A 24,569-nucleotide genomic window follows, 5' to 3' on the forward strand; every position below is an offset into this window, starting at 1 on the left:
TTCCTGTTTTAGATGCAGCAGCAGCAACTACAGCGAATTGCTCAAATGCAGTTACAGCAGCAGGCAGCTCAGGTTATGCAGGTGCAGCAGCAGCAGCAGCAACAACAAATACCACAGCAACAGATACAGCAGCAGCCGTCTCAGCAAGTCATGCAACAGCAGATGCAACAGATGCAGCAGCAGCAACAACAGCAGCAGCAGGTTGCTCAGGCCCAACAGTCTCAGCTTCCACCACAGTCACAGCCGCAGTCCATGGTGTCTCAGGCACAGGCAATCTCAGGACAGATCCCTAGTCAGGTCATGTCTGTACCTTTTACCCAGCAGCAGTTAAAAGCCATGCAGGTAAGTGTGTTAAAGACCGAAAACATATGGTTGTTTATTCCGTGAGCCTCTAGAGAAATTGAAAGTCCTCATTGATAAATAAGCCTTGTTAGTGCTAATAGTAGAGGTGTGAAATAGTGTAACATGTTAAGAGGCTAGCTGTTAACCTAGTTGCATGTATAACAATGCTAACCACTAATTTGTGTTACTTTATTGCTTGCCAGCACAGCATAGTTGTTTGCTAAAAACCCAAGGTTTGTTAGCTAGTCTATGAAATTGTTTGGTATGCTGGATAGAGAAGCTGGTGTTTGAAATTCAGTTCCTTTGTTGCTATTGGTGGGACAGGGAGATGGGTGAGATCTCGTTTTATATAGATATAACATTACATTCTGATGAATGCTAGAACATGAGCAAGCTTAATTGAATGCCCTAGTACATGTGTGTGTGTCAGCCCTCTCTCTACTGCAGCATGAGACCCCATTGGCATTGCTTCTCCTACTATATTGAGAGGGGTTGGAACCTCAGTGTGTTGGGGAAGGTGCAACAAAGATAGCCAAATCTGCCCCTGCTGACTGTCGTGTTATGGTTGAACTTTCCAAGGATGATTGTCACTTCTCTTAAAATAACCATTCAGAGGTTGAACACAGGGTGATTTTGATTTTTGTACTTCATGGAGGATCTCTTATTATTGCTTCAGTCTGAGTCAGCTAATGCTGTTAATGGTGCAGATTTTCTTACCATTGAGTTACTGTTCAGTGCTATGGAAACTGACCTAGGGAGGGCTTAGTGGGAGTGCTGTGCATTACTAAGCAGGAGATCTAAGTTTTAATTGTGAGCTCTACTCTTCTTCACTCTTGGCCTTATTGAAGGTGGGGGCTTGGCAGCTAATCTAGGAGTAGTTTACTGGTGTCTCACTTATGCAACAGTTACAGAGCAATGCGCAGTTTTAACCAGCTGTCGCATGCAGGTATCTAATATTGTGTACTTGAGTGAAATTAGCAAAGCTAATTATTTGCCATGGCAAAGTCCAAGTGGCAATTGAGTCTGCCTATAGGGATGCCAGTGTAGAGAAGATGCCACAAAGAAAAGTCAGTATCAGGTGTGTAGCATTGGGGAGGCTTATTCTAAGCCAGCTGCTCGTGTTCATGCAGTGAGTCATACACTAGCCCAGTGTAAATGCATAGCTGACAGTCTTGTTTGCTCGTAAGTGAAGGCGTTAGTAAGATGGATGATCTAAATGCTGTGGAAAGGTGACATCCACCATAACCAGTTACTCCTGCATACCCCCTTCTTTCTTTAAATATTCAAGGTAAGAGCTCAACTGGTGCAGCAGCAGCAACAGCAGCAGCAGGCAGCGGCAGCAGTCCAAGCAGCTCAGGCCCAGGCTGCTCAGATGGGAGCTTCAGGGCAGGTAAGGGCCCATGGAGCCAGTGTCACTAGTGCAGGCCTGTAGCAAGTGCATGCTAAAATTGAGCATGGAGATGGATTTTTGGTAGCTTTCTGAGGAGGGGTCTGACATCAGTTGTCCTTACGAAGGCGGTATGGGTGATTATGCACTGTTTCCCTTTTGCTGTGAGTCAGAGGCAGGATTTCATTGACACCCTCTTGTGCATGCCTGTCTCTAGTAGGTCAGATACTGCTGCCTGGAGTGACCTAGCAGCGCACAATAGGACTATCTACTGTAGTCATGCGATAGGTCTAACTGTTCCTGGAGTGTTTCACTTCTATTTCCATAACACTTTCTTAGGAGACTGCCTTGTCATATGAACTTCTCTCTACTATGAACTGGTGACTGCTGGTCTATACTCAGATGTGATCTCCCTTCCATCTCCCAAACACAAAAGTAATAGTGGAGGTACTGACATGTTCCCCCCACTTTTCTCTGTTCCATCATTTCCTCCCCCCTCTCATTCTGAGTAAAAAGGATGGTAGATATAAATAGTTCTTGTTTTGAATGTGAACTCGCAAGATAAATGGCACGTGTAAATGAGTCACAAATGAAGTGTTGGATGAAGGCTTGTTGTACAGTGCACAATTCAATTTCTTTAACTGGCAGTACACTCTAGCATCAATGACCATGCTCCTATGTGTGCCCAGCACCAAGGCTAAATGGGGAAGACTCCTTGGGCTTGAGTTGAACCCATCCTCCCTAAGGGACTCATATAATGCTTAGTGCTTTTCATTCGTAGTCTTTTACTAACACGGGTAAGTACAATTATGGACTTTTTCAGGTGGGGAAACTGAGGTACATAGGTGAAGTGACTTGTCCAGGATCAGTCAGTGGCACAGCTGGGAATAGAATCCAGTTCTCCTGACTCCCTGTGCACCGTCTCATGCTGCCTCCAGTACAAAAGTAATGGCCTAGACATCCTGCACCCCTTCAGTGTTTAAAGTTTGTGTACAGCGTGAATTGTAACATTTGGTGGTGGTTCTCACCTGCATCCCTCAGTATCCGTACTAGGAATAGTGGCCTAAGATAACCCAAAGCCACTTTTCTTATTGATGCTGAAGTTCTGCTAGGCCATTACGTTCTGTTTCTATACTGGGCCTTTTATATTTCTTACATTATGTTCACATCAGATGAAAGATGAGCAATGGTAAGTGCAGTGGCAAGAACCCATTCATTACAGTTTAAACATGTGCTTTTAAAAACTATTCTTTTTCTTTTGTTTTGTGAAGAATATCCAGGTGGGAGCTACAGGGAGTTAGGGTGGCTAGCAGGACAGCTGTCATGTCATCAATTTAGGGTTGCTGTCCAGCAAATGGGTTGTGTTTTATATGGGGACATCCTACTTCCTGCCCCGTTAAGTGAATTTCCCCATACAGGTTGCTTAGTACCACAGTGCATCTGGAAAGCTTCAGGTGACGGTGGTTGACAACTGGTTTTGCATCACAGCTAAATTGCCATGTGGGATAAACTAAAGTATAACTCAGCGTCTGTCACAAATTAGGGCTGCTGAAAGCCTTCTAAACCCCACTGGCAGGTTTATTCACTAATCTCCATGTAGATCCATACTGATAAAAGGTAAATCAATTAAAATTCAATTAATTCTCTTCTGTCCAATAACTAAACATGTTTCTTGTACTTTGTGTAATACTGTTTTATATAGTAAAATGTTTAGTTTTGAGATTATAGAAGTGTAGAATATGTCAATACAGTTCTGGACATCAGAGCATTGATTGGATTTTCTCGGGTTTATAAAGAACAGCTTTTGGAGAGTAAATATTACCTCCTATTACTTTTATTCCATTAACACCACTTCCTTAAAATTTTCTGTAAAGCTTCCTTGAATTCTAGATTCTATTATGAGGAAGTTTTATTATAAACATACCCGATCATAACACTTGCCTCATTATATATTAGTTTTATGTCCTGTGGTTGTCAAATGGTTTGGGAGTCTGAATCAATGCTGCTATTATTATTTGTATTATCATAGCACCTAGGAGCACCAGTATGTTTGTGTCCTTTTCATTTAAGTCTCTGTTCAGCATCTTTGGGTACAGCTAAAATCATTCCTAAATCCTAACGTGGATGAAGTGTGGAAGCAAGAATTTGACTTTTCTCTGACGTTGTCATAGTGATTTTGTTCACACACGAGCATTCTGCTGCTTATGTACCAACCCTTTGAGACTGTAACTGTGCTCATATATTGAGCAGATGAATGAAGTAAGCAGTGTCCTAAGGACCAGAGCCTACATAAGATCACACTGGAAACCACACAAAGATGAATGATAACCTGAACTTCAGTTTAAAGTTTAAGCCACTCTGTTCTGCTTTGACTTATTCCAGATGCTCAGAATGCAGATTTGCTTGTTGCTCTTTGAAAGCCAAGGAGCTGGCCTGGTAATCCCAGCATGATGCAAACTTGGATATTTGGGGAATTCTGAATCCTCAGACCAAGGAATCAGACTTCATCTGGAACAAATCTGGGTTTTTTTTAAGAATCAAGTTCTTATATCCTGACTGACTGATACTATCAAATCATGGGATTTATATCTTAGGGGAAGAATCCTTTCTTTATTCCTCTCTTCTCTTAGGAAGGATTCTCTCCCTTCTCCCAAACTAATTTGTCCTGATTTTCACAGTGAGGGTATCTCAAACATAGTTTGTTTTGCCTCCAGTATAAATTTTTCTCCAGAAGCCCCAGAGCAGTGTCACTGGAGCAGCAATGTCTTCCATTTTTACACAACAAGGCTTGTAACTGTGGTGCTGATGTCCTGTAGTTGCTCGCACAAAGCAACAGTAGTCTCTTGAACTCCTTTCCCTCCCTCACATACCCAATGAGCAGGGGACCCTACTCACTGGAAATATTATAATGAACTTTTTGAACACCTGGAAAGGTGGCAACGGGTGAATTCCTTATTCGAAGATCATGGAATTTGTATAATAGCACATTCCCTTCCTCTCCAGCAGCACATGCATTTTAAAAAAAAAACAACAACCAAACTAAACCAAAACAAACCACCAAACAGCTGTAAGCCTTTGAATCAGAGTTTGTTCTGTTGCTTGATGGTTAGCCAGACTCCTTAACAGTGAATCTGCATCTAATTTCATTGATTCTGGAGGAGATATCTAATACACTCACTTTGGTGGTGTGGCATGAGAAACAGGACCAAGATGGTACATGCGGTTCAGCATGGCATCCATGGGTTTTCACATACGTTACTGGACCCTCGTGTGCACATGTGAGTCCGTGGGATGGGTCGACTAGGCTTTGAGGGATATGTATTCTGCCAGCATTTTCCTTTTTGTTAAGGTTGTGTTGCTCCACCAGCTCTTCTGTTGACACTGTAGCTCTTCACTGCACTCTGTAGCATCCACCTGTGCTTTGTGCCAATGCTCGGTTGTTTGCTTGTGGTGGCTGTTGCATGCTGTGTTTGTATATGTGCATGTTGTGTGTGGTGTCTGAAGTTCTCTCATTTGTTTACCTTCCGAAATCCTGTCTCTGACATCCCTCATTGCGTGGATGGAAAGAGACCTCATTGCTCTGATGTTGTGAACTAACAGCTGTGCTGAATTTGATGCTGGTTTTTTTTATCAGTTATTGCTTTCCTTTCTTAGTCTTGCTGTGTTGTAATTTAATTTTATTTATTTTAACAATTGTAAGCACATGCATTCTCTGACTCTCTAGAGACATGTTGCTGGCTGCTTCAACTCATTGACACAGAACACTAAGCAAGAATGCCCACAGTCATTCAAATAGAAGGAGACTTCTTTCACACCTGGATTAGTTAGGTCCTGCTAGCACCAATTAGTAGTATGCAGATTAGAGAAAGGGGACTTGGAGCTCTGTCTGTTATAGAAGTGAAAAGCAATGAAAAGGAGCTCTTCCTCCTTGATATGCACAAATGTGCCAAAATTCCCTGAATCCCAGTAGCAGAATGTGCCACAATATGCTAATTTTTACTTGTTGTATCAGACTTCTATCCACAGCACATTCTTTGTAATTACAGCATTTAAATCCATTATAAAAAAAACTATGGATTCTAGACCCAGCAGCCTGCAAGGAGATTTGAATGTTCTGGGACCAGGAGTAGCTCACCCCTAAGACTACTTCTAAAAATAAATCCATTCTAGTGTTGACCTTTGAAATCTGTCCTAAGCAGTGTTTATATTCCAGCCGATTTTTTTGAATCCTTGTAATTTGGAAACCAAGTAAATAAATGAATATATCTGTGAGGGAAGCCTACTTTATTGAAGTTAGAACTTTAGTACTTAATTGAAGTTAGTGGCCTAAAGCCTTAGGGCTGTTTATGTAGCCGAGAGGATGGGTGTTCACCCAAAGGGAACTCAAGCTTTAGTTTTGACCATATGTTTCACCTATTCTGGGGATTGCAGGAGGAAGGAGGGAGTACTTTATCTAAACCCTAGAAGTCCTTTCTGTTGGAAGTCTCTTCTTTGGAGTCATACTGCCATAGGTTGGTTGGTTCTGAAGTCTTGGTCACTAAATCACAGGCTTCATTGGAGGATTCTTATCAGCAGTTACTGTTGAAATGTCTGTCAGTTCCATTAATGTGGAAAGATGCAATGTATAAATATTGCTGTGGGTTTCAAATCCTCAGATGAATCCATAATATGGTAGAGGACGTCAGAAACCAAGACTTGTGACAATATATAATTGAAGAAGCTTGTATAAAGCATTCTTGATAACAGTCTTAGAGCCATTAATTCCAGTATTAAATTAGAAATTCAAGATGTCAGGCAAAATTTGGGAAACCCCTTCAACCAAATTATACTTCTATATAATTGGCCTTTTCCCATATACTTGAATCTAGATATCACCCCACATAATATTTAGAGTTCACTAGATGCCCTCTCCAAATGGAGATATAGGGTATATGAAGCAGGGGGTTGGATCCATAAACTAGCTTATTAGGCTCATCTGGAGAAAAGTTCACTTGAGACCCATCCCGGAGGTTGCATGTGCTTCTCATCCTGCCAGTGCACTGCATTTCTTGTTTTGCGATTACTTTTGTCTGTTGTCCCTCTGTCCTCAAAGATGATCACCGCAACTATGGCCAGAGGTGGGATGCAAATAAGACCACGGTTCCCGCCTACCACCGCTGTATCTGCCACGCCTCCAAGCTCCATTCCTTTGGGCGGACAGCAAATGCCACAGGTATTTACTGAGTCGAAGCGCATTGTGTCAGAGATTGTACAAGGCATTCAGTACTTGGGTTATATTTAGTGCTCATCAAACTAAAAAGTTCACTTTTGTCTTCATCAAAATACTATGTGCAGATAATTGCTCTTAGCCACTCGTAGTGTTGGGCTTTTTTTAAGCAGGACTGTCCAAAGTGTACCTTTCTCCCTTGAAATGGAAGCTTTTTGAGAGCTTGAGGTATTGAATAAAGCTTTGCAAAAGTGACACCATTCGCATTATTTGCATGTTTAAAACTTCCATGTTCATATCTGGTTCAGTTCTCAAATGAATCGAATGTTCTGATCTCTGCTTAATCTTTGCACATATCACAAAACCACTGCATGGCTAGTCTTTGCTGAGGAGAGGCCCCAGGACTCGTATAGTAAGTGTCATGGGCCAGGAGTGCAAGGCATTGGCTGAGTTGTGTTGGGAAGCTTGCCTGACACCTCTTCATACTGTGCATTGCTCTGGCTAGTGATAGTCCCTCTTTCATGAGCAATACACGTGGCCAATTTCAGTTTCAACTGATGATTAGGACATGGTGTAGGAAATATGGAATGTCCCTAATTGAAATGTCCCTGAACTGAAGAAAAAATGTTACTACTTTAAGCTCCTGGTATAGCTGCAAGTTACAAACAATCTTTGAATAAAATAAAACAGCACATGATTATGCACCCAAATTACAGTTCTGGATTTCTGCTGCACTTCCTACCCCTTTCCCTCAGGAAGTTGTCCAAGTTCTGCCAGTCTGTTCAAAGATATGCAGCTGGAGTCAGCATAGCTGCACTTTGTCTGTGGACCTGCCTCATTGAAAAGGCTGACCGGGCCCCTATCCAGTTGATTTTGGGAAGTGTTGGGTCAGAATATACCAGAGGTTATGGGTCAAGTACAGGAGTGGGTGGGTGAGGTTCTGTGGTCCCTTCTGATCTTAAAGTGTGAGTCTATTATACCTGCCATAACAGAACCGGACCAGCACTAGCTTGTCTCGCATTTGTATTTCACTCGCGCAATATGTGCCATCTCAGGAATGAACAGGGAAAACTAGAAGGACACAGAAAAAGAGTTGGGTGCTCATCTACTTATTATCATTGCCACAATAACACAGTCCCTCTTCAGTGCTATGAAGTGGTTATGAAACCATGCACTACTGTTCTGTAGTGCTCAGCCCTGGGTGAATCTCTTGATTTAAAATTATCTCATGCAGTGACACTGAAGCGGAGATCAACTCTTCCTGCTGCTCATCCCAATGCTTGATTGGCTTTGCATGTATAAAGACAGACTCCCTGGGCCTCATGAGCTGCATGTCTTCTGTGTTCACACTGTCACCTTCACAGCTGATGCCTTCCTAGCAGCTCCAGTTTCCATATTGCTTTCTCCTGTTAACAGGTGACAAGGCTTCTGCCATCCTCCCAGTATTGTGTTTTGAGTTTCCTTTGCTAGCAGGCCTTAGAGCTCTGGGAGTATCTGAGATCCATAAATCCTGAGTCCTTTGCATGGTGTATTTCTTGCTTCTGAAATGTCACACTTAGTAGGTACACTTCATGTTAAAGTAAGGTGTTGGATAAGGCGGCACATGCTGCAGAAAGATGCAGGCTCTGGCATGTTTATTCAATGCCATTTTTTCTGGTTGAAACTGGAAAATTCTTTTAATCCTGCTAATTGTTCTGTAGTTGGAATTACTTGAGTCAAAGAAGAATTTCAGTAGGCATTGCTACACTACTAGCCCTGAGTGTCTCATCCATCCATTAAAGTGAGATCACCAGTGAGAAGAGAGATCCTTAGTCTGTCAGCCCAGCTGCCTGTTCTGTATATTGGCCTCTTAGTGCTATTGTGCCAGTGGTTGCTGGGACGTCTTAACTCTTGACATCAAATGAAGTAGGTGCAGACTGTAAGTGTCAATTTCATGAAAATTATGTCCTGTAGTATTGGACAACTGGGGAAGCGTAGGTCAGTGAAAGAGGGGAACGTGTACATGTGGCACCAGTTGGAATGAAAATAGCTTCTGGAAAATGTAGTGGGATGAATGGACCATCAGTTAGCAGTGATGGGGGAAAATGTTTTAAAAACTAAACTGACTTGGGCAGGTGTTTGGGTAGCTCAGGGCCCACAGTGTGAAGTTTTGAGTAAAACCAATCCCCCAAAATTCAATTAAGATTGCAGAAAAATATACAGTTCTGCTTGTCCCGTGGATGCTTTGATTTTGGTCTGTACCCTAGAGAAATGCTTGAATAATATTGTTTGTTCGATGTGTTGCCATTATCTTGTCTTCAGACATGTTGCTACTGGGTAGACCAGCAGTAGAAAATAGCTTATGGCTAGGGCTGTCAATTAATTGCAGTTAACTCATGTGATTAACTCAAAAAAATTCATCACGATTTAAAAAATTAATTGCGATTAATTGCACTGTTAAACAATAGGAAACCAATTGAAATTTATTAAATATTTTTGGATGTATTTCTACATTTTCAAATGTATTGATTTTGATTACAACACAGAATACAAAGTGTACACTGCTCACTTTATAGTAATAGTAATGGGGCTCAGATTTTCCTAGATGCGATAGCTGATGGATTCCTTCACCAAGTAGTTGCTGAACCAACAAGAGGGGATGCCATTTTAGATTTGGTTTTGGTGAGTAGTGAGGACCTCATAGAAGAAATGGTTGTAGGGGACAACCTTGGTTCGAGCAATCATGAGCTAATTCAGTTTAAACTAAATGGAAGGATAAACAAAAATAGATCTGTGACTAGGGTTTTTTATTTCAAAAGGGCTAACTTTAAAAAAGTAAGGGAATTAGTTAGGGAAGTGGATTGGACTGAAGAACTTGGGGATATAAAGGTGGAGGAGGCCTGGAATTACTTCAAGTCAAAGTTGCAGAAACTATCAGAAGCCTGCATCCCAAGAAAGGGGAAAAAATTCATAGGCAGGAATTGTAGACCAAGCTGGATGAGCAAGCAACTTAGAAAGGTGATTAAGAAAAAGCAGAAAATCTACAAGGAGTGGAAGAAGGGAGTGATCAGCAAGGAAAGCTACCTTACTAAGGTCAGAACATGTAGGGATAAAGTGAGAGAGGCCAAAAGCCATGTAGAGTTGGACCTTGCAAAGGGAATTAAAAGGTTCTATAGCCATATGAATAAGAAGAAAACAAAGAAAGAAGTGGGACCGCTAAACACTGAGGATGGAGTGGAGGTTAAGGATAATCTAGGCATGGCCCATTATCTAAACAATAGTTTGCCTCAGTCTTTAATGAGGCTAATGAGGAGCTTAGGGATAATGGTAAGATGACAAATGGGAATGAAGATATGGAGGTAGATATTACTGCATCCGAGGTAGAAGCCAAACTCGAACATCTTAATGGGACTAAATTGGGGGGCCCAGATAATCTTCATCCAAGAATATTAAAGGAACTGGCACATGAAATTTCAAGCCCATTAGCAAGAATTTTAATGAATCTGTAAACTCAAGGGTTGTACCGTATACTGGAGAATTGCTAACATAGTTCCTATCTTTAAGAAAGGGAAAAAATGTGATCCGGGCAACCACAGGCCTGTTAGTTTGCCATCTGTAGTATGCAAGGTTTTGGAAAAAAATGAAAAAAAAATTTGAAGGAGAAAGTAGTTAAGGACCTTGAGGTCAACCGGAATTGGGACAAATTACAATATGGTTTTACAAAAGGTAGATCGTGCCAAACCAACTGGATCTCCTTCTTTGAAAAGGTAACAGATTTTTTAGAGAAAGGAAACGCAGGGGATCTAATTTACCTCAATTTCAGTAAGGCATTTGATATGGTTCCACATGGGGAATTGTTAGCTAAATTGGAAAAGATGGGGATCAATATGAAAATTGAAAGGTGGATAAGGAACTGGTTAAAGGGGAGACTACAGTGAGTCATACTGAAAGGTGAATTGTCAGGCTGGAAGGAGGTTACTAGTGGAGTTCCTCAGGGATCGGTTTGGGGACCAATCTTATTTAATCTTTTTATTACTGACCTTGGCACAAAAAGTGGGAATGTGCTAATAAAGTTTGCGGATGACACAAAGCTGGGAGGTATTGCCAATACAGAGAAGGTCCGGGATATCCTACAGGAAGATCTGGATGACCTTGTAAACTGGAGTAATAGTAATAGGATGAAATTTAATAGTGAAAAGTGCAAAGTCATTTATTTAGGGATTAATAACAAGAATTTTTGTTATAAGCTGGGGACTCATCAGTTGGAAGTAACAGAGGAGGAGAAGGACCTCGGAGTATTAGTTGATCACAGGATGACTATGAGCTGTCAATGTGATATGGCTGTGAAAAAAGCTAATGTGGTCTTGGGATGCATCAGGCGAGGTATTTCCAGTATAGTTAAGGAGGTATTAGTACCGTTATACAAGGCACTGGTGAGCCTTCATCTGGACGGCTGTGTGCAGTTCTGGTCTCCCATGTTTAAGAAGGATGAATTCAAACTGGAACAGATGCAGAGAAGGGCTGCTAGGATGATCCGAGGAATGGAAAACCTGTCTTATGAAAGGAGACTCAAAGAGCTTGGCTTGTTTAGCCTAATCAAAAGAAGGCTGAGGGGAGATATGATTACTCTCTACAAATATATCAGAGGAATAAATACCAGGGAGGGAGAGGAATTATTTAAGCTCCGTACCAATGTGGACACAAGAACAAATGGATATAAACTGGCCATCAGGAAGTTTAGACTTGAAATTAGACGAAGGTTTCTAACCATCAGAGGGGTGGAGTTCTGGAACAGCCTTCCAAGGGGGAGTAGTGGAGGCAAAAGACATATCTGGCTTCCAGACTAAGCTTGATAAACTTATGGAGAGGATTGTATAATGAGGTTGGTCTTTGACTATTAGCAGTAAATATGCCCAATGGTTTGTGATGGGGTGTTAGATGGGATGTGGGATCTGAGTTACTACAGAGAATTCTTTCACCAGCCAGACACCTAGGAGTCTTGCCCACATGCTCAGGGTTTTAGCTGATCGCCATATTTGGGGTTGGGAAGGAATTTTCCTCCAGGGCAGATTAGCAGAGGCCATGGGGGGTTTTGCCTTCCTCTGCAGCATGGGGCATGGGTCACTTGCTGGAAGATTCTCTGCACCTTGAAGTCTTTAAACCATGATTTGAGGACTTGAATGGCTCAGACACAGGTTTGATACAGGAGTGGGTGGGTGAGATTCTGTGGCCTCCACTGTGTAGGAGGTCAGACTAGATGATCATAATGGTCCCTTCTGACCTTAAAGTCTATGATTCTGTGATTCTATATTTTATTACAAATATTTGCACTGTAAAAATGATAAAAGAAATAGTATTTTTCAATTCACCTTATACAAGTTCACCTCTACCCCAATATAACGCAACCCAGTATAACACGAATTCAGATATAATGCGGTAAAGCAGCACTCTGGCGGGGTGGGGCGGGGCTGCGCACTCCTGTGGATCAAAGCAAGTTCAAAGCAGTTTCACCTATAACGCGGTAAGATTTTTTTTAGCTCTTGAGGACAGCGTTCTATCGGGGTAGAGGTGTACTGTAGTGCAATCTCTTTATTGTGAAAGTGTAACTTACAGATGCAGATTTTTGTTACATAACTGCACTCAAAACCAAAACAATTTAAAACTTCAGAGCCTACAAGTCCACTCAGTCCTACTTCTTATTCAGAGAATTGCTAAGACAAACAAGTTTGTTTACATTTACAGGAGATAATGCTGCCTGTTTCTTATTTACAATATCACCTGAAAGTGAGAACAGATGTTGACATGGCACTTTTGTAGCTGGTGTTACAAGGTATTTACATTCCAGATATGCTTAACATTCGTATGCCCCTTCATGCTTCGGCCACCATTCCAGAGGACATGCTTCCATGCTGCTGATGCTCGTTTAAAAAAAAAAAAAAGTGTTAATTAAATTTTGTGACTTAACTCTTTAGGGGAGAACTCTGTCTCCTGTTCTGTTTTACCCGCATTCTGCCATATATTTCATGTTTATAGCAGTCTCAGATGATGACCCAGCACATGTTGTTCATTTTAAGAACACTTTCACAGCAGATTTGGCAAAATGCAAAGAAGGTACCAATGTGAGATTTCTAAAGATAGCTACAACAGTTGACTCAAGGTTTAAGAATCTGAAGTGCCGTCCAAAATCTGAGAGGGACGCGGTGTGGCACGTGCTTTCAGAAGTCTTAAAAGAGCAACACTCAGATGTGGAAACTACAGAACCCAAATCACAAAAAAAGAAAATCAACCTTCTGCTGGTGGCATCTGACTCAGATGATGAAAATGAACATGCGTCAGTCTGCTCTGCTTTGAATCGTTATTGAGCAGAACCCATCATCAATGCATGTCCCCTGGAATGGTGGTTGAAGCATGGACGGACATACGAATCTTTAGCGCATCTGGCACGTAACTATCTTGCGACGCCGGCTACAACGGTGCCATGAGAATGCCTGTTCTCACTTTCAGGTGACATTGTAACAAGAAGCGGGCAGCAGTATCTTCTGCAAATTGTAACCAAACTTGTTTGTCTGAGCAATTGGCTGAAATAAGACGGAGTGGACCTGTAGGCTCTAAAGCTTTACATACATTGTTTTACATTGCAGTTATTTGTTTGTACATAGTTCTGTATTTGTAAGTTCAACGTTCATGATAGAGATTGCACTGCAGCACTTGTATTAGGTGAATTGAAAAATGCTATTTGTTTTTTACAGTGCAAATATTTATAATCAAAAATAAAGTGAGCACTTTTGTATTCTGTGTTGTAATTGAAATCAATATATTTGAAAATCTAGAAGGCATCCAAAATATTTAAATATGGTGTTCTGTTATTAACAGCGCAATTAATCACGATTAATTTTTGTAATCACTTGACAGCTGTACTTCTGGCTGTAGCTGGTTATTGGTAGTCTGCATAAGTCTATCTTCTTGATCTCAATAATTGAAAGATGAAATTTGGAGATAGTGCTAAAGTTAAGAAACTTGGTGTCATATTTGATAACACTTTTCCAAGAAAGGACCAAATGTGGTCTTGTTATAAAAATATTTGTTCTCCAGGCTGTGCTTTTGATTTATCCTACATGACACAAGAGCAGCATGTGTCCCTGGCACCACAAGGCTTGATTGTCTCTGTGCAGAGTAGCTTCTGGATCTTGCTCAGAATGCAGCTACACTATTAATCGCTGGTAGGGCTTAGTACTCAACATCTAAAAAAAGTTAGGCTTCTAGCCCTTGTGACTGAAGTGCTGTGAAGCATGAATTAAATGTCAGTGGGGTCTTGCTAAGTCTAAAACAATAACTGAGGTGTGAGCTTCCTCATTTACCTCATTTGGGTCGACTCTGAAGCCTACTGATTGTAATGTAAATGTCAGATTAAATAGTTCTTTTCTGTTGTAATAATGTTTAGCCAAGTGTTTCTGATAAAATAAGAGTCAGTGGACTAATCCCAAACTCTCTTCTACATATTCTTTGGTGTCAAAATCCCCAGCTTCCCCTTCTGATCTGCTACAGTCTCCAGTAGCCTTGACTGCTACGCTGCCCTTATGGAATGTTGGTACAAAAAGCACACTGGAAATCTAGGAATAAAGTAAGACTGAATTTAATATCAAATTAATAGAATGGATCCTGATCCAACTGTGAATATGAAAACCTGTTTAAGCTTATTTGACATTTCTGCAGAATTTTCAGTCTTGCCACCAAAGCAGGTGATAAACTTGAATCCAGCTTGCTACAGGGTTCACAGGGTTTTGTGCACTGGCTTAAGCATTAAAAAAATATAAGTATTGTTAGGTGACTGATTGCTAGAGTTTTCTTTTAGGCCAAGAGTGTTTTTACTACTTGGTGAGATTCCCCTAAAGAACGTGGCAGCATTATGTGCTACTCTCTAAGCAGCAGGGGGTAGCTTGGATTCGCTGTACTCTTGGGGTGCAAACTGTGTCAAAACCTAAAGTCCAATTTGGCTGGACGTCACAGAGCTAGTCTGAGTCAGCTGTAAAGATCACATCCTGGAAATGGAGGTTTTGTTCATTGTATAATGTAATCCTACTCCCTGGGAACAGTGCAGTGTAGGAGTCAGAAGATTACAAATGCGTAAGATGGCCTCTGGTAAGGGAAGATTCCTGAAGCACCAAAGCAGCCTTGGGAAAGGAAGTAGGTTGATAACTAAAGCTTTGGTGGGGATGGACTGAAGAGGTCAGTGCTCAGCACAGGCCTGACCTGCATCTCCTAAAGCACTGTACTCATAGCAGAGGGATTGCTGCCAGAGAGGAGGCAGGAACTTTGGCCTTGGAATATATGAAAATGTCATAACCACACTGAGTGTCAAGCACCATACTGCAGCCTCCTCACTTGACTCCAACAGGGGTTGCAGGCTGGTTTGAAAGGAGGGAAAGTGCTCTGTGTGTGCTCATACCTTGTGGGAACGGGTAGTGCTGTGAAAGGAAACAGGATCTAAGCATTAATTCCATTTGCCATTGTGTAGCAGGGGCACTATACAGGTGCATACAATCTTTTAAAGAGAAGGATCCCATACACTGGAGATGAGGGGCTGGTCCTGAGCTAGGAGCACTGCAGATGCAGTCCTTTGCTCTTCAACAGCTCACACTATTTGATGTGCTCTGAAGGGATACTTGCCAAGAAGAGAGGACCTGTGCGTTGGGGCAGACTGGGAGTGAAAGCAGGGGGAACCCTCTGTGAAATGTTTTTCTTCTTCCTTCGCTTGAGCTCTCGGGGCACAAAAGTTCCATGGGAGGCAGAATTATGCCATTTAATTCCAAGTATCATTCTTCAGCTGCTAGAAAGAGAGAGACTGGCAAATATTCCCCTCCCATGAAAACCAGTGAGCACAGCCTCATTGCTTATTATGGAGAAAAGGGAGGTAACTGTGCTACCTCAAAGCATCTGGAAAGAGAAGCCTTGAAACCATGTATTAAAGCAGGGCTGGCTCTAGGTTTTTTGCTGCCCCAAGCAAAAAAAAAAAAACCAAAAAAAAACAAACCCCGAGAGCTCCTCAACTGTCGAAGCGCCAACCCCCCCCCCCCCCCCCGAAAACGCCGGAGTGCTGCCCCTGGAATTCTGCCGCCCCAAGCACATGCTTGGTTTGCTGGTGCCTAGAGCCGGCCCTGATTAAAGTCATGGGGGAGTGGGTGGGAAAGAAATGGTGTTACTTAAAGTAGAAATGAGACCATAACATATTGCATTGCCATGAACTTAAGCTGTACCTTAGTGGTTGATCAACTAGTAGAGTGGCTGTTGGCTCAGAGAGGCCCTGGATTTCCATCTAGCTAGATCATTTGGGCTCATTACTTTTTCTTGCCTAGAGTCTCCGTCCCTTCAGTTTTGCTCTTGTCTTTTTCCTGCTATTTTGCTGTGCCCTGTGTGCTGGCTGAGGGAGGCACTTCACTAAAATCCGGCTCACTGGAACACCACATGTAGGATTATAGTAACCTTCACATTCGGCTCATTGTAAGCAGTGTAAGAGGTAGAAGAGGATGTGAGAGAACAGCCAGTTAGTAAAACTTAAACTCTTTCTGTACCCTTAAGATGTGGTGTACCTTGACCCTCTGGGTGCATACAGTAGATCATACCATGCTTCCTGTGTTCACTGCATTCAGTATGGTCTGTGACAATAGTGGGCTGGCTCTGAATTAGTGAGGGAAAGGAGCGAATCCACAGAGCACCTGAAGTGTTTGGAATGGAATTTTTGTACTCTTTGCTTTCCACATGGTAGAAATTGAGTTGGCTGATTATCAAGATCCCATTAGAAGACTCATGGTAAATTCATGGGATACTGTGATGACATGATGTTCTGTCTTGTAGACTAGCTCAAATCATCATTGTTTATCTGAGTTAACACCACAAGATTATAGGAATAAGTTGATTTATTTCAATCCGCATCCTTTAATTTCATCACTTTATGATTACAAGTTGAAGAATAAACTTTATTGTACACAGAATTTCTCCTGCCAAGGGTTGTAGATTTGAAGTCATTGGGGCTTCTTAGAAGACTCTCCCCAGCTTGAGCCTTCTGTCCTTTGGGTTTATGCAACCCCATCCTATCTGTAAAACCAAAATAACCTCCCCTTTGCCCACCCCATCCCAACCACTTAAAAACTTTTCTGGCTCCTCCAGACTTTCAAATTTGAATATCAAGAGTCTCCATACATTGTCCTTTCCTTCCTCCCTCCTCCTAAAGAAAACTGATTTGGATGCAGTAGCCAAAAAATAAGAAAAGGGTTTGAATATAGATTGAAAGCAAAAATAAGGATGGGTTTTTCTATTGTGGTCATAAATTCTCAAGCCAGTCCTCCATGACCTTGTTTACTATAGTTATAATAAAAGAAACAATAGTTCAGAAGAAACTCTTGCTATTTTAATCTAAGGAGGAGGAACTCAATATCTGACTCCAAAATAATGCACGTGTTTTGGAGTTTTAACTGTTAGTTAAATCTTGGTGTGAAACATTCCCCTGGGTACCCCAAGAAAGAAATGGGAGGTGCTGGCAGTGCGCTCTTTATGGAGGAGTTTAGGAAACTAACACTTTTCTGTTTCTTATAGAGTCCAGAGGATGCTCTTCTCACCATAGCCAAAGCCTTTTGAGATAGGTTCCCATTATCAGCTGGTGAATGTCTTCTTTCCCATTTCAGGTCAGCCAGAGCAGCATTACCATGATGTCGTCTCCTTCACCTGTCCAGCAAGCGCAGACACCCCAGTCAATGCCACCACCTCCTCAGCCACAGCCATCACCTCAACCAGGGCAGCCAACTTCTCAGCCAAACTCGAATGTCAGGTGAGCCAGAATGTGACCACCAGAGGTGAGTGGCAGCTGCAGAGTTGTCATAGGTGCTTGCCTTGGTGCACTTTCTAGTGGGGAGTCCAACCCTAGTGATGCCCTGATGCTGACATTGCAGGGATTGGGACCTTCAGTAGCACAGCTCTTGGGCTGTCATGTCATAGGAGCCTGGAGGAGTCATGCTCACATTGCTATCCCCTCCCCATTCACCTTCTCTGAGGCTACTCTGTGTGTAGCCACATACAGATACTCCCCTGACTATTGTGGCTTAATGGAAGGTGGGAGTTAAAGGATTGGATGGGATGTCAGAAGCAGAAGGGAATGGCCCCTAAATCCAAGGCTTCTGTTTGGTCTGCAGAAAAAGGCCCCATCATGCTCCTGGGTTGATGGAGGAGTTATTCAGAGACCTCTGGAGTTACTAAAGACCTGCTAACAAAATTCAGTCTTGCTAGAGTGAGTCTCTCCCACTAAGTCAAAATTCAGTGGTGTTAGCTTTGGAATCTTTACTGAATGCTGTAATCAAACCTTTCTGGCAGGGATTCTGGATCTTTACTGTGCAAGAGTGGTGGTGAAACTGACAAAAAACTGGGTCCGTCTTAGATTGTAAATTTTTTGGGGAAGAGACCTGTTTGTGCTGCACCTAGCAGCACAGTGGGCCCTGATTCTGATTGGGGCCTATGGGCAGTACAGTGATATACGGGTGGGATTTTCAAAAGCGTTCAGCATTAGCCTAACCTTGCTCCCATTGAAATCAATGAGATTTTTACCATGAATTTCACTGGGAGCAGAGCAAGTCAATGCCGAGCACTTTTGTAAATCCCACTCCAGTGCAGCTGGGTGCAGAATGCTGCAGCAGCACTCAGTAAAATATACCCGCTCAGACTAACCATTTAGTCTGCTAGCTTCTTACAGGCCACTTTGTCTTCATATTAAGCATTGAATTGACTTTCATTTCCATTCTTCAGCTCCGGCCCAGCCCCATCTCCCAGCAGCTTCCTCCCCAGTCCATCTCCTCAACCATCCCAGAGCCCAGCAGCTGCACGAACACCTCAGAACTTTAGTGTCCCATCTCCAGGTCCTTTAAACACTCCAGGTAACTCATATTGTCATCAGTAAGAACTGTACTGCGGAGCATGATCCAGTGATGCATCTTAGTAACTAAAACATACACAGAGAAATCTGACGTTGCACAATTATGCCCTTGGCTCTATGGAGCTCTACTAGTGAGTAGTAGTTCAGTGGTGGACTTGCCATGTGCAGCAAGGAGAATATTCTAGTTTTGGAATTGTCTGATCTCATTTTTTTTGTCATTGAATTACATGAGTTTTCATAACTTTCTGACAAAACAGAAATGGCTCTGGGGTTTCATGCAGCTGGAAATCGCTAGCAACAGTTCATAAGCCAATGTCTTGCCTTTTCTGACCCCTTCTGACATGTGATGTATAATTTTCACCTTTTTGCCTGGTGCAGGAAATCCAAACTCCGTCATGAGTCCAGCAAGCTCCAGCCAGTCTGAAGAGCAGCAGTACCTGGAGAAACTCAAACAGCTGTCAAAGTACATCGAGCCACTTCGGAGGATGATCAATAAGATTGATAAAAATGAAGGTGTGGTCTCTTGTATTTTACCGGACAGTTCTCCCTGTCAGTCTTTGGTGGAGACAGCTGTGTACTGCTCTTTTAGGGGTTCTGGCAGACTCAGCCTATGTCTGTTGTTTTCCTTGCTCATGGTTGCAAAGATTTAACTCTGAAGCATGGCAACATTTTCATTTCCAAATCCCTTCCTTTCAGGACCTCTCTTTTTCTTTACCATATCTAAACTTTTGTGGATACAGACTTCCTTATGAAAAGATGGAGAATCACAGGTCTTTACTACTTTCTCCTTAGATGGGTCATGTTTTCAGTTTCCCCAACCTCCTTTTTCTGTGTTAATGATTGCAGAGCTGGAAGCTCTGGCTGCAGCGAGTCCTTTTCATTTTATTTCAGATAGGAAGAAGGACCTGAGTAAGATGAAGAGCCTCTTGGATATCCTGACTGATCCTTCAAAACGGTAACTTCCTTTTCTGTTTAGCTTGTGCCAGCACCTGCCCAATGAACTCTCTTCCTCCCAAACCCACTCTCAGGAATACGAGAGAATACATAGGCTACCATGGAGTCCCAGATGAGTAATGGTGTCCCAGACATTAGTCTACCATCCTGCGTCAACATGTTGTATCTAGACAGTTCTTAACTCTAATCTGAATTTCCTTGTTTTTGCAGATCCTCAGTGTTGTTGTATCACTGACTTCCTTTTATTTGAAAAATGGTGGGCGAGAGATTTAAATTTCAGAACCCTTCTTTGCTGATTCATTCTAAATTCTGTGTTGCAACTTTCTACCTTGGAAGCTATGCAAAATCCTGCCAAAAGATTTTACAATGTGATGTCCTCTAAGACCAGGGTGGATTTGATTTAAATCATTAGTCAAGAAGACTCAATTTAATCATGGATTTCTACATAAAAGTGCATTCTTGTTGGTAGTTATAATTTTAATACATATTCTTCACAACTCAGAGATAGATCGATATATACACCGCTACTTCAATATAACGCCACCTGATATAACACAAATTTGGATATAACGTGGTAAAGCAGTGCTCGGGGGGGGGGGGCGTCGCACTCCCATGGATCAAAGCAAGTTCAGTATAACACGGTCTCACTTATAACGCGGTAAGATTTTTTGGCTCCAAGGACAGAATTATATGGAGGTAGAGGTGTATTTCATTTTTAGAAGGTACACACTATACATTTTTAAACAGTGATTTATTTTGAAAACTTTTCAGATTAGTTTTTACAGCTATATCAGAAAATGAATGGTTGGTTGGTTATTTCATTTACCAAAGGTAATTGAAGCAGATAGTTCACCTCCCAATGACTTCATAAATATCTCCAGTTCAACAGGTTAATCATTAATATTTGGAGGATTTTTTTGCCGTGCTGTGTTGGGAGGAGAACATCAGACAGACATTTAAATTGTTTTATTTAACTAAAACAAACAACAACATATTCAGGATTTTTTTCTTCAATAGCAAACATATAATATTTTAACAAAACAAGCATATGTCCCTCATTTCTCACATTTATCTCCTTGTCTAGATCTATTCTGCCCCAACAATCTTCTATTCATTGAACTTTTTGAAACTTTGCACTTTTAGAGAGAGGTAGGGGATTGACTCTGTGTACACAAATTTGCAGAGGGACAATAAACTTGAGGTCTGTTATTTCTCACCTCTATATATTTATTTATTTAAAAACTTTTTTTTTTTACACATTGTTAACAAGCATGTTACCTCTGGAGACTCAAATCCACAGTTTGAGAACTGCAAAACTAAGCATCTCTGGTATCTTCTAAACTGAGCACTGAGTCCCATTGGGTAGCTAGAAGGATTAACCTAAATAATCTGTACCGAAGCCTGTGGAACCCCATAAGATTGGGTCCCTAATCCATGAACTGTTGGAAGTCATTTATGAAACTTTTCTTAAACATTACCTGAATATATTGTCTCATACTATAGAATTAGAATTTATAATCCCTATTCCATGATGAGATCTCTTTGAGCTATAATATATATCTTAATTAAAACTATCTTTAGATAGGCTTTTTCCTCAAAAAGCATTTTATCAAAAAAATCCGATTTATATAAAAACAATCTGATTTTTTTGTTTTGTTTTTTAAAAAATCATTGATTTTTATCCACCCTGCCTAAGATGCACTATGGGATCTTTTGTGCACAGTTTCATAGAAAGCCATTCAGTAAACTGATAAGTCAGGTGTGTGTTCTTTGCTGTAATAGTCTATTTGAGCTAATCAAAATGATTGGAGAAATCCACCTGCGTTAACTTTTATTTTGCTGAAAATAATCAGCTCCATTTCACTGAGACATTGTAGTATTCATTCTTTCCTTCTCCATTAAAGTCCCTCCTTAATGTGCCCTTCAGCAAAGCCATTCAAGGATCCAAATAAGTTATTTAAAAATCTAAGCACTTTGTGATTGGACCTTTATTTGCCAGAATGTTAAGTTTGAATCATGTGATCTAACTTAGAATTTAAGCTCCCTGAGGCAGAGCTATAGTTCCTGTTTTGAACAGCACCCAAGCATATCAGCACTGAAATAATGTGGATGGGAGGCGCTCAGATATCCCAAAATCCTCATCTTGGACAGCAGAGCAAATTGTGCTAACTCTTTCCTCTTCCTTTTCAGATGCCCTCTGAAGACTCTACAGAAATGTGAAATTGCTCTGGAGAAGCTCAAGAATGATATGGCTGTGGTAAGCAATGGGGTTTACTTTTCATCTTACTGGAGAGTTAGGCTGGCAGTGAATTCCACAGAGGGCACCAGTTTGGCAGAATTTTCCCATCTCTTTGTGTTCACAATGCTGGACTGAGCAAGTAAACAGAAAACTGGTTAAACACTGGGCCGTTCAGCAGGCGTGTCCTTGTGCACACCTCTTAAAAATTGTTCTGCTTACTGAACTGTCAGGTATTCGTGCCTTGTACAGGCACCTAGGAATGATCCTTGTTCTTGTCTTTAGCAGATGTCACCAAGACAGGATTTCTACATGAAAGATTCTGACAGTGTCGATTTTCTTTACTATGGGTTTGTCTACATGGGGATAGTCAGAAAAATTAATCCCAATTACTTAAAGGTGTGAATGCAAAAATAGATCAGTTAAACTGCATTAAACCCCTGTATGGACACTCTTGTTCAGAATTTAAGTGGTCTTAATTTCATTTAGCTTCATTCACTTTCAAAGTTTAATTCTGAATGAGTGTACCCATGTAGTGGTTTAATGCAGTTTAACCAATCTATTTCCAATTCACAGTTCATTTGGATTTACTTTACTGCTAGAATACGCAGGGATACTCAGGAAGTGTTTCTAGAGTAGCACAAAACAGAGGTTAGAGGAATGCAAGGGATTCTTAGATGTATTAGAAATACTGTAGTGAAAGTTTGCATAATTAATAATATAACAAGGTGTCTCGTAAGGACTATTTGTGACTGATAGCACATAAAATAAGATGTTTCTTTGTGCTTTAGCCCACGCCTCCACCTCCACCAGTGCCCCCTACCAAACAGCAGTACTTGTGCCAGCCACTTTTGGATGCTGTCTTGGCAAACATTCGTTCACCAGTCTTCAACCATTCCCTCTACCGTACCTTTGTGCCAGCTATGACTGCGATACATGGCCCTCCAATCACGTATGTATCGTTGCCCTGCTGTCTGACTACTTAAGAGAAATTAATCATTTGGTTGAAATGTTGGAAGGATGGGCTGGGGTGATGGATATATGCGTGCTTCCTTGTCATTTGTAAAGTACTTGAGAAATCAACTTAGTTTGAAAAACGTGGCCTTGGCATAACATGGTGCCCACTCTGAGTCCTTTTGTGGATGTATTTTACGCAGGGCCCAGATGGCTTCCCCTCGAAAGCGTAAATACGAAGAGGATGAAAGGCAGACCATACCAAATGTATTACAAGGGGAAGTCGCAAGATTAAATCCTAAATTCCTGGTGAATCTGGATCCCTCCCATTGCAGTAATAATGGCACAGTCCACCTCATATGCAAGCTAGGTAAGCTAAGAAGAAATGAAGACTGTTTTCAAGAGGGGTTGATTTATTTTCCCCTGTGAATATATACAGCTGTAAATCTTGCCAGCCTATAATTTCATCATGGTTTTTCTTTAGCTCGCCAGAGTTGTGGTAATGCATAATGTGCTATCCTGCAGAGCTTGGTTCAGGAGCAGCCTCAGGATGTACCCCAAATCAAGTAGCTAGATATTTAATCCACTTACAGCTTTTATAGAAAGTGAAGAAATGATCTTTCTAAAGCTAAATTATTCTGTGTTCTACCCCTCCCCCGCCCATCCCCAGTATCATGGTGTTGACACTAAAAGAAGGCAGTATTTTAGGCTAGTCTTTGAATAAAATGCTGCTTTTTTTAAACTGAAATATTAGCGTTTTTTGTTGCTCCATGTGTGCATTTAATTGGTTCCCTAAATTGGGATCCAAGCAAACTCTCCAGGTAATCTGAATTCCTGATAGTATGAAGTGGTCTATTTATAAACATATCTACGTTTCTCTTTCCTTGTATTTAAAGAAACTTGCTATTTGGGATGTGAGAAATAAATTGGACTTGTAGGTAATTGTTGCCACTGTGGAAGAATCCCAAGAGTGAAACAGTACAGTATTTAACTGTACAACTGGATCTTGTTAGATTGACTCTCCACAGATGAAAAATCCTGTCTCTTGCACTGATGGGTGCAGTTTGCTGCTGATAATTCCTCACCCTTGTCTCAAGCTCCACTGGTGTTAGAAAATGGTTTAATGCCTGGTGTACTCAGGAGAAAAGTTTTCAGCACCCTAAAACATGGTATTGGGACATAGAGGGACTGGATCAGTCTAATTGTATTGAAAATGTCTTTCCCAGCTGCACCAGCAGTTGTCACAGCTGGTGGTGTGAGTGGGGAGGTGTGTGTAAGTCTTTGCCCTTCTCTCTCAACCAAGCAAGAATGGAGTATACCTTCACGTGAACTTGTTTTGCCTTTGGACAGAAAAAGGTAAAGTGGGTTCATTTTAGTGTGTACCAGACAAAACATGGGAATGCTCTGGTCCTGGCTTACGTGTGTAGTAGGAACAGTGCCTAGACATTTCGTATTTAGGAAACCAAACTCAAATGAAGTACACCTCATGAAAGACTGAGACTGGTGAGATGCGTGGGGTATGTTGTGGAGCTGGGAGTTCCAGGTTGCACTTCCAGCAAGCAGAGGCCATTTTTAAAGTGAGCTTTTCAGAAAT

The 24,569-nt window shown here is 41.5% G+C and overlaps 1 protein-coding gene across 3 annotated transcripts in view; it reads left to right on the forward strand.

Annotated features, from left to right (window-relative positions):
* The window catches only part of MED15 (mediator complex subunit 15), a 44,172-nt gene that overhangs the window by 17,636 nt on the left and 1,967 nt on the right, over positions 1-24,569 (forward strand). For 2 of the 3 annotated variants that reach the window (XM_044990360.1, XM_044990361.1), the window contains exons 7-16: positions 13-342; positions 1,631-1,732; positions 6,822-6,941; positions 17,594-17,736; positions 18,705-18,832; positions 19,210-19,344; positions 19,723-19,786; positions 21,976-22,042; positions 22,813-22,973; positions 23,179-23,345. In XM_044990360.1, coding sequence (XP_044846295.1) covers positions 13-342; positions 1,631-1,732; positions 6,822-6,941; positions 17,594-17,736; positions 18,705-18,832; positions 19,210-19,344; positions 19,723-19,786; positions 21,976-22,042; positions 22,813-22,973; positions 23,179-23,345 — 1,417 coding nt within the window. The remainder of the gene's footprint in view (positions 1-12; positions 343-1,630; positions 1,733-6,821; positions 6,942-17,593; positions 17,737-18,704; positions 18,833-19,209; positions 19,345-19,722; positions 19,787-21,975; positions 22,043-22,812; positions 22,974-23,178; positions 23,346-24,569) is intronic. The other variant, XM_044990362.1, reaches the window with a different exon arrangement.

Source organism: Mauremys mutica, chromosome 16 (assembly GCF_020497125.1).
Source record: "Mauremys mutica isolate MM-2020 ecotype Southern chromosome 16, ASM2049712v1, whole genome shotgun sequence".
Classification (NCBI taxonomy): domain Eukaryota; kingdom Metazoa; phylum Chordata; order Testudines; family Geoemydidae; genus Mauremys; species Mauremys mutica.